The 13,314-nt window shown below is 41.2% G+C and overlaps 1 protein-coding gene across 1 annotated transcript in view; it reads right to left on the bottom strand.

Moving 5' to 3' along the window:
• The window catches only part of lrba (LPS-responsive vesicle trafficking, beach and anchor containing), a 233,103-nt gene that overhangs the window by 147,109 nt on the left and 72,680 nt on the right, over positions 1-13,314 (bottom strand). Inside the window, exons 31-33 of the mRNA XM_008405468.2 lie at positions 9,127-9,229; positions 8,752-8,885; positions 6,846-6,907 (exon numbers count right to left, since the gene is read on the bottom strand). Of these exons, the coding sequence (XP_008403690.1) occupies positions 6,846-6,907; positions 8,752-8,885; positions 9,127-9,229 (299 nt within the window). The remainder of the gene's footprint in view (positions 1-6,845; positions 6,908-8,751; positions 8,886-9,126; positions 9,230-13,314) is intronic.

Genomic DNA, 13,314 nt, shown 5'->3' with positions numbered 1-13,314 from the left:
TAGTTTTGATCAAACTTTTTTTTTTTAGCTCTTTATTACTCTTAGTCTCACAGTGTCATGTTGCACCTGGTCTTGAATAAATAACCAGTTATGGCAGAAGGTTTGTTAAATTAGCTTAACCTGCTAATGCGGATGAAGACGTTTTTAACCATCCATGAAGTCAGAGGGGACAGAAACAACAAGCCAACATTCTGGTCTGAAGCCCCTGCTTAGTTTCTATTCCTCCTCCATCCCTTGCTTCAAGTCTTTTTGTTTACAATATTTCTTCCAAAGGTTTAACGTAAGAAATGTTGAAATTCCACCGTAAATCTGGGAAAGCCCATGTAGTGCCTGTATTTTATTTTATTTTTTGTTAAATCAGCAGGATGGCAGACAGAGGAAAAGCAAGGGGAAAAGCTGTAGAGTACATTCCAAAGTCTCAAAACGGCGAGGCTGTCGGGTAGGAAAACATCACGTTAACGGTGCCTGTCAGGGGCAGAGGTCTCTGTTGGGGAAAGTTCACTTGGCTGAAGCACGATTATATGTTGCGTATAAATAACCGGCTGTTCGTGCCACTTGAAGCTGGCTCGCAGGAAAACCAACTGGGAGCCAAATTAAAAGCCGCCACAATATTTTTAGGAGTCTCCTGTCTGATTTTCTGCTCTCAGCTAGAGTCCACTTCCTGTCAGGAAGCCCTCCCCCTTGACCCCCGACCCCCTCCACCGCTGCGGAGTTGCACGCGGCGGGGAGTCTTTAGGATTAAGTGCCAGTTGGTGTATGCCGTGTTTTCTCTGCTTCTCAGCGGAGTGTATTTTCAAAGGATGCGGGCAGCGTTGCAGAGCGACGATGCTGGACGCAGAGCCGCGTGGCGCAGATGTGGAGGGGGTATGGCAGCAGAGTACCATGGGGGGCCGGGAGGATTAACGCCTCTTTGATTTTCACTCATCTTGAACCTTGTGAGCCTGTTTAACTGCACAGTGGGATGTTGGGCTGACAGAAGGGAAAATTACGAATATGTCGCTAGGTTTCATTGCATTCCTCGGATTTCTCACGTCTCTGTGGAACACGTTTTTGTTCCACATTTTCTGCATTTAATATGTGAACCAAAACACATATCCACCAACCCAATCTCACCTGCCTAGATATCACACATCTGATCTTGCTCTTTTGCTGCCTTCCTCTGAAGTTTTGAGACCCCCCTAGGTTGGTCCTCTTGGTCATCATGTCTTGCTATCGATCGTATGGGGGACTGATGAGCGTTGCGACCCGTTCCCAGACCGCGGGGGGCTTAAACGTCCCTCCCTTCACCACTCTCTCCTCCTGCACCTTGGAGGTCAGTGGGTCAAGGGTCAGGAGAAGCAAAGTGTTTTGGGAAGTCGACGACTTTCTCCTTGCTGACTGAAACGGGAAGGTGTCCATCTGTGAAACAGGTTAACTTTTGCTGAGTACATGGGAGCATATGACGCTAGCAGCCGATGGATCAGTTGGGTTAACGCCGATGTTACTGGATTAGAAGTGAAAGGATTATCTGGATGTTTGGTCGCAGCAACAAAACCATAAGACAGATTTCTATGGTACTTTATGGAATACTGAAGGATAGAAACAAAGCAGCTGACATAGATATGATTCTTATTTTTGTAATGTGCCTTTAGACAATAGTTGTTGTGAATTGGCACTATAGGAAAACTGAATTTATTGTTTTTGGTTGAGTTTTATCTTGAAAATATCATTTATCGCAATACTTTTTGGGACAATTTAAAAAACAAAACATCCCCCTCCTCCTACTTCTTGTTGTCTTTTGTCGTTTTCACCAGTAGTAAAATCTGGCTGTTGATCATGTGACTCTTGTGATGCAAAAAAAGTGTTTCCATTGCAGTTTTGGTATGTATTTCGGTAGATGTATTTACAGCCAACAACCTACCTCTTCCAACTGCAAAAACTTACGAGTTATTTTCTAAACTGGTGTGTTCCAATCAAGCAAATTTATTTTCGTACTTTCAATTTACGCAATTTTACCGTGAATGGAAACGCAGCTAAAGGCATCATCAAAATGGTTTTTCATTAATGTAACAACCGGATCTTCATTATACCGCTGGAAAAACCAACACAGTATAGCTATATAACTCATCTTTTAATCTCGTGGTCTTCCGTTCTTTTTAAAGTCAAACCAGTTCTCACGTTTTTAGCAGAGTTTACAATCAACAACCTGGTTTTAATGAATAAAAAGATAATAGGAAAAAATATACTTTTTGATTGCCGTTTTGTAAAAGGATCAGGAAGAGACGACCTGCATAAAAAAAAATCAGCAGCATTTCTCCTCCTGGCCGTCTTCTTCCAGAGCGCGTACGACGCATCTCTGATAAATGGCAGGACGATGGATGGGCTGACACAGGGGCCGGACAATAATGGCTGATCTACAGGACACAAATGCAGCTACTGAGAAGATTTATGGGCCACTGCGCATCGAACACCATCCGCTATCCAATGAGATAATTTCTCAAAACTCCGGAGGGATGGCAGCCGTGGAACTCCACTCTCCGGTCCCACTGTAAGTGCTGATTAATCGCATGTACTGCGCCGGAGCTGGTCCTGGGAGTGCACCCAAGAAACAGGAGAGCCGCCATAAAAACGACAAGAAGAAGAGCAGCTCTGAACGGGGACAAAGACAGAAAGAGAGCGCGCTCTTTTAAAAGCATAAAAATCATTTGATGTGGCAAAGATCGCAAAAAAAAAAAATACATCTCTTAAATCTCATCATAATATTTCATTTATTTCCTTTTGACCTGAAAAACCTTTGATTTTAGACAGGACAAACAAACAACGGATTGATCTAATAATGATGCACCAGTAAACTGACCTCAGGTCAACATCATTTTCCTGTTGATGACAATGTGAAAGTTTTGATTTAAAAAAAATGTCCCTTTCCTGTTCTACTGAAAACCTAAACATATCAGACATCAACAAGCATGTCTTCAGATACACAAGTTTGTTTTGCGTTTATCAAGAATCAGGTAAAGGTTAGTGAGTAACAGGGATCAACTTGAATTTCTTTGATTTTCAATCTTATCTCTAGTCTGGATTCTGCTACACAGACTATTTAGTAAATGGGCTGACTAGCGCTTTTCTAGTCATTCCAACTACTCGAAGTGTTGCACACATGGTACCTGCACCGATATGCAGGTGGGTAGCAAAACTGAGGTCAAGTGCCTTGACCAGGAGCAAAGTGACATGTGACAAGATGATCATGGAATCAAAAACACAACGTTTGGGGGTTGCACTACCGCCAACTCTTTGACATTCACATAGTACAGCAACTAGACTCATTAGTTATTAAATAATAATTAAGACAGTACAATAACTTATATGTGGTGAGGATAAAAAATAAAAATAAAAAAAAAGAAATGGCAGAACCCCCTTGTGGCAGCAGAGTACACATTACTGGGCAAACACAATTCACCTACAGCTTCCAGAGAGCTTCTGGCTCCACTGGATCAGGATGGATTCTCCCTGAACAGCAGGAGGCGATCTTAAGACAGGAGCTCACTGACGCACCATCTTTTATCCAAGTCCATCTGGTTTTACTGATGCAAACATGGCATTTAAATTCCTTCTAATCAGCATCCATTTTTTAGTGGTGGGAACTGATTTAAAAAACCAAGTTAAATGCAGGGTAGTTAATCACATTTTAATCAAAAACCATATGTTGATAGAATTAAAAAAAAACTTTACTGTTAATTTATGGAATAAACAGGCATTTCAGCTCAAAAACAAATCTATTTACAGTTTTAAAGTGTTACTTGGGTTATTCAAAGTGCTACATGATTCACATTCAGGTTTCAGTTGTTTCATGAACCATAGCGTTGTGGACGTCTGTGCTGTTGCTACATGTGAGATGCTATTTTAGGTTTGAATAAGCCAACTCATTTTAGCAAAACTTGAACACAGCAATAGTACGTTCCAGCATCCCATTCAGGTTTTTGAAGCAGAAATAAAACCACAGTGGGTCAAGAGAAGCATCTCTGTCTCAAATCGCTGTTGTTGCTTGTACATCACAAAAGAAAAGAAAAAAACAGGAAAAAAAGCTTTTAATGTGCTGAAATCTATGTAACTAATTAATCGAAATTAATCAGTTACATTATGAGTAGAGCGTTAAAATTCCCGCTCTACTCATAGCAGCTGCCCAACAGATGCAAGAATATGTCCATAAATTGGAAACAAATGGTTATGTAAATGGTTAAATATATACCATATTTATACAAATGAACTGATATTAGATTTTAGGAAAAACAATTTAAATCTACAGTTTTGTCTTCAAAATAACTTGAGTTTGGCCCAACATTCACAGCAGCTGGAGTCAAACTCTGTGTTTCAGCCTTCAGGATTTTTTTGTGACGTTTTAAGAAAGAAAAGCTGAGCGTCAATTTACGTTTAAGATGAAGCGCAATCTGAATCACAAAGGAAGCCCTGCGCTTCCTCTCTGTGAACCACTCTATAAGAAGTACAGTTTAAGATCATTAATCCTCCGTTTGTGTATTCAGGAGACCATTCAGGATCAATATTACAGATGAGGGAACGGCAGCGCGCCACCCCAACAGTTAATGTCCGTTTAAAATGGCCCTTTAATTGGGAGCGCCGTTGTGCCGGCCTCCATCTGAAGCACTATCAAACAGCGGTTTACCATCCGCTCCTCAATGCCAGGCCGACGCGGCTGCCAGTGTAACTTTCATAGGATCTCTGATTAAAAACTGCTCTGCAGTCCCCAGCCTCTTGACCCCTCAACCCGGCTCCACTCCATCTCCCAGCTCGGGAAATTAATTAAAATTTCCAAGAGATGCTGCTGCGATCACATCGCTGATGAAGGTGTGGAAGGTCCGGCTGGGGGCTGGGAAGAAAAGGAATCTGTCAAAATCTCCTCCATCTACCTCATTCAGCAGCTAGGCAGGAAAGAATCACAAGATGGCCACAGAGGCACTTCCTGTGTGAGAATGGAGTGTTTCCTGTGCCGGAGGGCCTGAGAAACCTCGCTAAATAACGCCATCAATCATGGCGGGAATGGAGAGGGGAGGGAGGGTGGGACTTACTCTCGCTGGCTCGCAGGGAGAACAAACACAAATAATTAGACGTATTGTAATTTAGCCCGGGGTGAAGTCTGTCCCAGGTTTCCATCTTTTCCCTGGTGGGGAAAAGCAGCAGATCATTCCCATCCCTCCCTGCTCCCCCGCCGCACCCCCTTTACACAACAATAAAATTACATTTGCATTAGCTTGTGTGAGAATTTGGTTGGATGATTTATTGAAGCAATCAACACTGCACTGGCCAATCCCTGGTCGTCTCACTTAAAAAGAGAGTCTGTGTGCATGTGTGTGCGTGTGTGTGTGTGTGCACGCGTGTAGCTGGGAGCTTTGGGGAGAAGGAAGGAATAGCTTGGGCCATGAACCAAAAGAGGGGTGGGGGGGGGGGGGATCGAGGCATGAGCCGTGCAGTGGAGCAATCACTGAGATTCTGCCTTTGATTAGATTAGCATTAAACAACACCCTGACAGATATGACAAATAGGTGCATTAGCGGCCGTCATTCTTTGCCGTCGAGCTTTCAGTCCTGCCGTTTCTGAGTCTCTGGACGCAAGGAGGCTCACATTCACTTCCCCCCACCCCCACCCCGACCCCTCCGACGTCCCCCTCCAGAGTCCCACAAGCCCCGGTTCTCAAGGCCGATGACATCCAAACAAATGTGTAATCTGGCCGCGCTACTTTTTCTGTGGAAGAGGCTAAATGAGTAATTGGAATCAAACGACATATGGGGGGAGTTAGAAGGAGAAGGGAAGAAAAGATGGTGGCGTTTGGTGGGACGGGGGAGCCACCCAATAACAGAGCAGAGCAGGTTAAAAAGAGACGCCTTTGTGGTTTTTGTTCAAAACGGAGAAAACAGTTTCACTGGTTTTACAGAGTAAAGTAATCACCGCCTCGTTAAATGAACTGTAATTATCATACCTGACAACTACTAGACCTGGACAATTATCATATTACTGGAGTAGGACCTGCCTGACGGGATGAAGTAGGCCAAAAGACCCCAATAGGAAATAAAGTAAACAGGAGAACGTAGTCTGACATTTAATTTTGCAAATCTGTACTCAAATTTGGTGTCATTACTAGGACAGCAATACCTGAGGTCTAGTATCAGTCCATACCGACTGAATACAGAAAAACACCTGAATTCACTTAAAATGATTTATTTTTAACCACAGACATAAATGTACTCTTACAAATTTATCTGCTAACTCTGTACCAGAAAAGGACACTTCAAATTAAAAAAATGAAATGTTTGAAGAACTAATGAGCTACAATAACATTTAATTTCCCTTTCAGATTAATAAAGAATTTCTGAATTTGAAATACACCAATAGCTTCACTAGGGACTGAGCCCTGGTGAAGCTCTATAATTAACACTTTTCTGAGGAGAGTAGCATTTCGGTTTCATCCAGCAGGAACCTTTCTGTGCATCTCTTAATAGTAAGCAGCCATCCCAGAGTGATCCATCGACAACCCTGATCATTGACCCCGCCCACGTCCGCTCATGATCCCTGAATTAGTATTCATGAATCCAGCAGCAGCTAAATAAAACCTGGCAACCAAAACACCCACAGGACGGAGAAGAAAGAGCCAATCAATGCAAAGCACCATCAAATCTACATCATCCCTCCTCATCGGTTTGGGCCTGGGCCACGAGGGCCAGCGATGGGGTCAAAGGTGACCCGGACAGGTCGGCCTCTCTTGACCCCCTCTGACCCGTGTTTGCAGCTCGTCGTCCTCCACCTGAGCTGGAGCGTCACGGCGGAAGAAAGCAGAAAGGGAAAGATGCTGCACTTGCCTGAGAACACAGCAGCATGACGAGCTCCACCACCGAGCTGCTGGACTTCATGCACACCAGACCTGGACGAAACAAAAGGTCAGGAGGTCAGAGAGCGTGTTCAAACAGACACAGTTACACAGTAATAACACACTCAATGACTAAATGCCAAAATTGGGTTTTAATTAAAAACCCAATTTAAAAAAGGGTTTTTAATTGTTTAGTAGCGCAGCAGTGCAAAAGACACAATGTTACCAAGTACTTTTGGTCGAGTTTCTAGTGCAAATATCTTGAACACTTGAAATAAGACAAAATTAACTCACAGGGAATATTTTAGCAAGAAATAGGAGCTTGTTATAAGTCAATAATTCCTTGATATTGATAAAAAAAAAAAGTACTAAAAACAAGTAGAAAAAAAAATCTTCCAGTGGAACAAGAATTTGTTTACAATTTCAACTTGGTGTGGGAAAAATGTCTTGTTCCTCTGGCAGATTATTTCACTTATAACTGGAACTTTTTCATCAACATTGAGGAATCGTGAACTTAAAACAAGCCACTATATCTCACTAAAATGTTACCTGAAAGTTAGCACGCTTGAAATGAAACAAAACTCCAATATTTGCACTAAAAAGCAGATCAAAAACCCATGCCAAGATTTTGTGTTTATGCAGTGAAAAAAAACATAGATCTGGTCAATAGGTCTCTATGATTCTGACCCGGTGGGAATCCAACAGAAACAATGCTTCTTAAATCAATCCAGCTGTGTGATTTACAATCATTCCGCTGCAGAACAAATGGTTCAAATCAGCCATTTACAGACCCAGATAGCCGTGACCCTCGTCTCCTTGGTGACAGCTAGAGGCTGGTAGGTGGTGTTAGCTTCCTGGGTTCTGGTGGAGACTCGTACCGGTCCCTGTCCCAGCAGACAGGGATCAGCTAACCTTGTGCCATCTGCATTGGGGGCAGGGGGTCGTATTGATGGGACTAATGAGTCGACATGATGTTACTGTAAACTAATACATATCTGGGCCTTGTATTACAGGCTGGACCTGACCAACATATGTCTCCATTGATCCCTAACAGCGAGCCCAAGGCTTTAAAGGGCCGGTCAGGGGCCAGAGGAGGGTCCGAGGTTCAGACGGGGAGCAGCAGAGAAGCTTTGGTGTGTTTCGTTGCTCTTCAAAGGACATGTTTAAAAAAAAGAAACACATACACACACACACACGCATGCACGCACACCTTCCTTCCAAAGCATTTCTCCACCCTGCCTCCTAAAGCTATCAATCAACTTTCCATTTTGCTTGGTGGCAGCAGACATCCCAAACTCTGCTGTTAGCGGCCTGACCTCTGACCCCGACCCGCTGGAACACCCCAGCTCATTGTCCCCTGCAGCTCCTCACCGTATTAGAAGTGTTGTTGAATTGAAATTAGAGATGCACCGATCCCTCATTATTATCTGTATCTGTGCCGATATCGAAAACAATTCTAGATCGGGTATTTGTGGCAATGTGGGCGATCCATGAGGGCAGATCTATTCAGTTTATTTCTATGCTTTGTGCTCTGAGCAACGTCATGCTTTATTATTTATTTGGCATTATATTTAGAATTTTCTATTTGCATTTTCTGAACCATTTGAAAGATGATTTGCTGCAGTTTGTTTTTCCATGTTTGACCAAAGTGGTCAACCTATTGCTGTTGACAGTTTCTTCATTGTTTATTTTCCATTGGCTGTTCCACAATTACAATAAATTTGTAATTCAGTACATTTATGTCTGCGTAAAAAAAAAAAAAAACAGCATTTCAAGCAAATTCAGCTGTTTTTCTGTATTGGATTGGTATCGGCCGATACTAAACCTCAGATATCGGTATCAGAAGTGAAAGTGGATCGGTACATCCCCATGAGTGACTCGTCTCCATGCCAACTCACTGGTGCCCTCGATGAGCAGCTCCTGTCCGTGGCTACCCAGCAAGGTCCGGGACAGGAACGGGGCGAAGTCCACGAAGATCTCCCTCAGCAGCGGAGCGGCCTTCTCCAACACGTGCTCCAGGCGCTCCGAGATGCTGAAAGGAGTCCAGAGAGTAGAACAAAATCATCTCCATCTCTGAGGTAAAATCAGCAGGAACTCACAAAACATTTGAAAAATCTGTCAGCTGGAATATGTGCTTTTAATGAGGCCAAACATCCAACCAGGTCAGAGACCAAAAGATATGCATAAAAACTAAGTATGCTTATGAGTGTAAAAAACTGTGCATGCAAAGACAAGGAGGGGGGAGGGGGGGGTGCAAAAAGAAGATGAATCACCTCATATTGGGGGCTGTGTTCTGGGTCACAGGGGAAAGTGGGGGGACAGATGGCAGGCTGGAGCTGGCTGGAACCTGGCCGCCTGCTGCAACCTGGCCGCCTGCTGCAGGGAGAAACCAAACAACTCAGTTATTAGTCTGGATGTTGGACAAGAACGCACACACACACCCATACACACACACACAGCAAGAACTGCTACATTCAGGGTACTGCACTGCAAAAACTAAATCTTACAAAGTATTTTCGGTCCAGTTTCTAGTGCAAATATCTTATTACGCTTGAAATAAGTCAAAACTAGCTTACAAGTAACTTCTCAGCAAGTAGGAGCTCGTTTTAGGTAAATAATTCCTTAATGTTGATGAAAAAGTACCAGTTCCATTGGTAGATTTCATTTTTAATATGGAAAAATTGTCTTGTTATAAGTGCAATAATGATATTAGGGAATTATTTACATAAAATAAGCTATATCTTGTTGATAAGTTACTTATAAGTTAGTACTGTCTTAAGTGAACTAAGACTACATTACACCAAAATTACTTCCTAAAATGTTATGTTATTGCAATTGTTTGAACAAAATATTTGCTTTGTTCAAACAAGATGCACAGAGAAGAGATTGTACTGAAAGAACACAAAATCTTGAAGAAGTAGTTTCACTGGCAGATTATGGGGAAAAAAAACATTTTTATAAGTGAAATAATCTGCCAGTGAAACTAGTACTTTTTCATCAATATTAAGAAATTGTTGACTTTAAACAAGCTCCTTTAATTTGCTGAAAGGTTACTTGTAAGTTAGTTTTGTATTATTTCAAGTGTTATAAAATCTCTGCACCAGAAACTAGATCATGAAAGACGTTAGAGCTGCAGGAGGAGCAAAACTTTCAGCAAATAACAGGAAGGCTGAAGGAAGTAAAGCAAACTGCCCTGTTTGACCCTCTCCAGCCTCCATCTATTGGAAAAGTTGGCAGTAATATTTAAAGTTAAAGATTCATACTTTCTACAATGTACGCAGAGACTCCAGTTTCTGTAATGCTAGCTGTGCTAGCCTTGCTAACGGTGCTAAATGAGATCAACAAGAACTAGAACTGAAAGATCTTAGAGTTTACATCTGGAGATTGGAAATCGCTGCATCTCTAGGTTTGCATTTAAATATAAAAAAAAATCCAGAAATTGTTTTCTAGGAGGATCATTTAAAGAAGTTGTTTTTGAATAGAGATGCATGAAGACTTATGATGGAGCATTGGTTCCATGCCAAGAACATAAAAACAAATAAAACATTAGGAGATTAAAGTCATAATGTTCCCACTTCTTGTAATATTGACTTTTCTCGTAACCCTACGACATTACTTTCATTATTTCGACTTTTTTCTCGTACGACTTTATTTTTGTAATATTATAACTTTATTTTCATGTTCTACATTTTTTATATAACTTTATTCCCATAATACTACAGCTTTCTCATATTATTTTGACTTAATTCACATCCGACTCTTCTTGTGATGACTTCATTCTCGTAATATGACTTTTTCGCATTATTTCAACTATCCTCTCCAATTTTATGCTCATAACACATTTTCTTCTTACCATTTTAACACCATTTTGTACAATTATTCTCGTAATTTGACTTCATTCTCAAATATTGCAGCTTCCTCATATTATTTTGACTATTTTTGTATAACTTTAGTCTCGTAACGTGACTTTTTAATGTAATGATTATTTTCATATTAACATTATGACTTTATTCTCATAATTAAATTTTTTTATCATAGCATACTCCGTCGTGACGATATTCTTGGATTGCCATGTAAAAAAAAATCCTAAACATTTTTCTCAATTTAACTTTGTTTTTCTTCTTTTCTTTTTTCTTTAAGCTTGGAGGACAATAAAACTCACATATTTATAAAAATAATATACTATTCTACTGTTGTTTCTGAATGCTAAGGGGATTTTTTTCATCATTTTCCTCTCATTAAATCATCCCAAACCAACTCCTCTGGGCTGTTTGACCGTTTCATTATCCAACTAAAAGGTGCTTTATGACTTCACTTTGGCGACAGAAGCAAACGAGCTACAAAGTCTCTGTGTGATTGATCTGGCAGTAAATTCTCTTCTCTGTGCCTCATAAATAAGCTAATGCCCAGCTGAATATGGAGCTGGGTGGGGAGTGCTGGGGCAGGGGGGATTCCTCTGGTGTTTCAGCCGTCTTGTTTTTCCAGCCAGGACGGTCTCGGAGCAGGGATAACTCTTCGGGACTGACGCGCGGTGTAGTGTGCGCTGGAATGCGAGTGTGAGCGGGGTGTGTGTAGGGGAGGTGTTAACCAGCGCCATGTGGACCTGGTGGGAGCATCCCTCTCCAGCTGAAGTGGCTCCTTAAAACAAATGAGCGTCTCCATTAGTCCTCCCACTGCCCCATTAAAACGTGCACTCAGAAGCATATTTACTGAGAAAGGCCGAGCGGCTCCCAGCACCTGATGCTCACTGCTGCATTTAGCATACTGCCGAAGCAGAAACGACTCCATAAAGTCTGTCTGTGGTTTAAAAAAAAAAAAAAAAGCTAAATTTACTTCAATCATTTCCTATTTATCGGAGCAAAAGAATAAAAATGGTGCTTTTCTGTAAGACTATCGAACAAGACTGAAGTTTTTCTGCATGTTTAAGAACATAATTATTGTTATAAATCTTCTTTGTCATGCTAGCAGGTTATGATGCTTCCGTTTATTCTCATATCTGAAATTAGGAATAAGTAAAAAAGATATGAAGATATGAAAAGACAGTCACAAAGTCAGCCTTCTATCTTCTAGGATTAAAGTATTAACATCTCAGCAAGATCTCAAGAAACTCATTAATGGGTTTATCTTTAATCGCATCGATTACTGCAACAGTGTCTTCACAGCTCTGTCTGAAAATAAATCAATCAATCCTCCAGCTGCAGCTGATCCAGAACGCTGCTGCCGACGTTCTGACTAAAACCAGGAAGATAGAACATCTCTCTTTTCTAAAGTCCTTCCACTGGCTCACTCCAGTTCAGAGAATAGACTTTATAGTACAGGTTATTAATCGAGGAAAGGCTTAGCACCAAAATACATCATGGACGTGTGGCTGTATCAACCATATTGATGAAATCCCCAGGATGAACAGACCGTAAAATGATGGAGATTGTCAAAACGTTTTGCCTGAACCTTTGTCAATCCTGCACAGCAAATTCAAAAGTGTTAAATGTTTTGGTGTTAGCAGACTTTGTGCAAAAGCAGAGTTAATTTTACTCTATTAAAAGAGTCACATTCTGTTTATGTAACTCTGGGGTGTATATTATTAGTAGTTAAAATCCAGTGTTAAAAAAAAGTGTTTCCGTATCAAATCTAGAGGTTTTAAAATGGAATCAATAACTCTTTACTTCTTAACTCTGAACTCCACCAGCGGCTCTAACACTGAAGGAGCGACAGACAGAAGCCAAGTCATTTCAGGACTATTTACTTTCCACCTGTCTGAGTTATTTACTGCGCTTGGTAAGTTACTTTTTTTTTCTGAGATGGTTTATAACTATTATTTTGAGTTGGGCTGAACCTGTATGATAGACGTCACGTTCGCCAGACGGCTCGCTGTTAGCATATTTAGCTTAGCATGCCGAAAGTTAGCGGAGTATAAGTGTTGGAAAAAATCGAGCCAGTGAACATTTAATCAAATTATTGGCTAACTTGAACAGGTCCGTAATAATCTGGAGTGTGTTTTTTCATGATGTTGAACATGAATATTGGTCAGATTTATCAACCTTTCTGATTGATTTTTTTCCTTTGAAAAACTGTTGAAAGCGTTATTCCCGCTGTTGTGTCTTTTTATATACGTTTTGCAGCATGTTTTAATCCTTTTATTGCCTTTTTGTACATTAGTACCAGTTTGGTTGAGGATGAATCGCCAGCCTAACCTCCCCCTACCGATCCCTCCATGGATTCTTCGAAGATTCAAGCTCCAAAAATGATTATGTAAGTGTTAAAACCCTACATTTCTGTAATTGAGGATTATTGTTAGAGTTGTAGTAAAATGTATTCCTTCGTTCCATTCCTCATTGTTATGTTTTTTGTTTGTTATGATCCAGAGACCGACACTGGCTGTCCTACTCAGAGACTGAAGACTGTCCGATGCAGTAGAGGAGCATGTTGGTGTCTCCGGCCAAACGTCACGAACAGCCCAACAA

This window comes from Poecilia reticulata, linkage group LG1 (genome assembly GCF_000633615.1).
Source record: "Poecilia reticulata strain Guanapo linkage group LG1, Guppy_female_1.0+MT, whole genome shotgun sequence".
NCBI lineage: Eukaryota > Metazoa > Chordata > Actinopteri > Cyprinodontiformes > Poeciliidae > Poecilia > Poecilia reticulata.
Note: the sequence above shows the minus strand (reverse complement) of the source record. Positions and strands in the feature narration are given on the sequence as shown.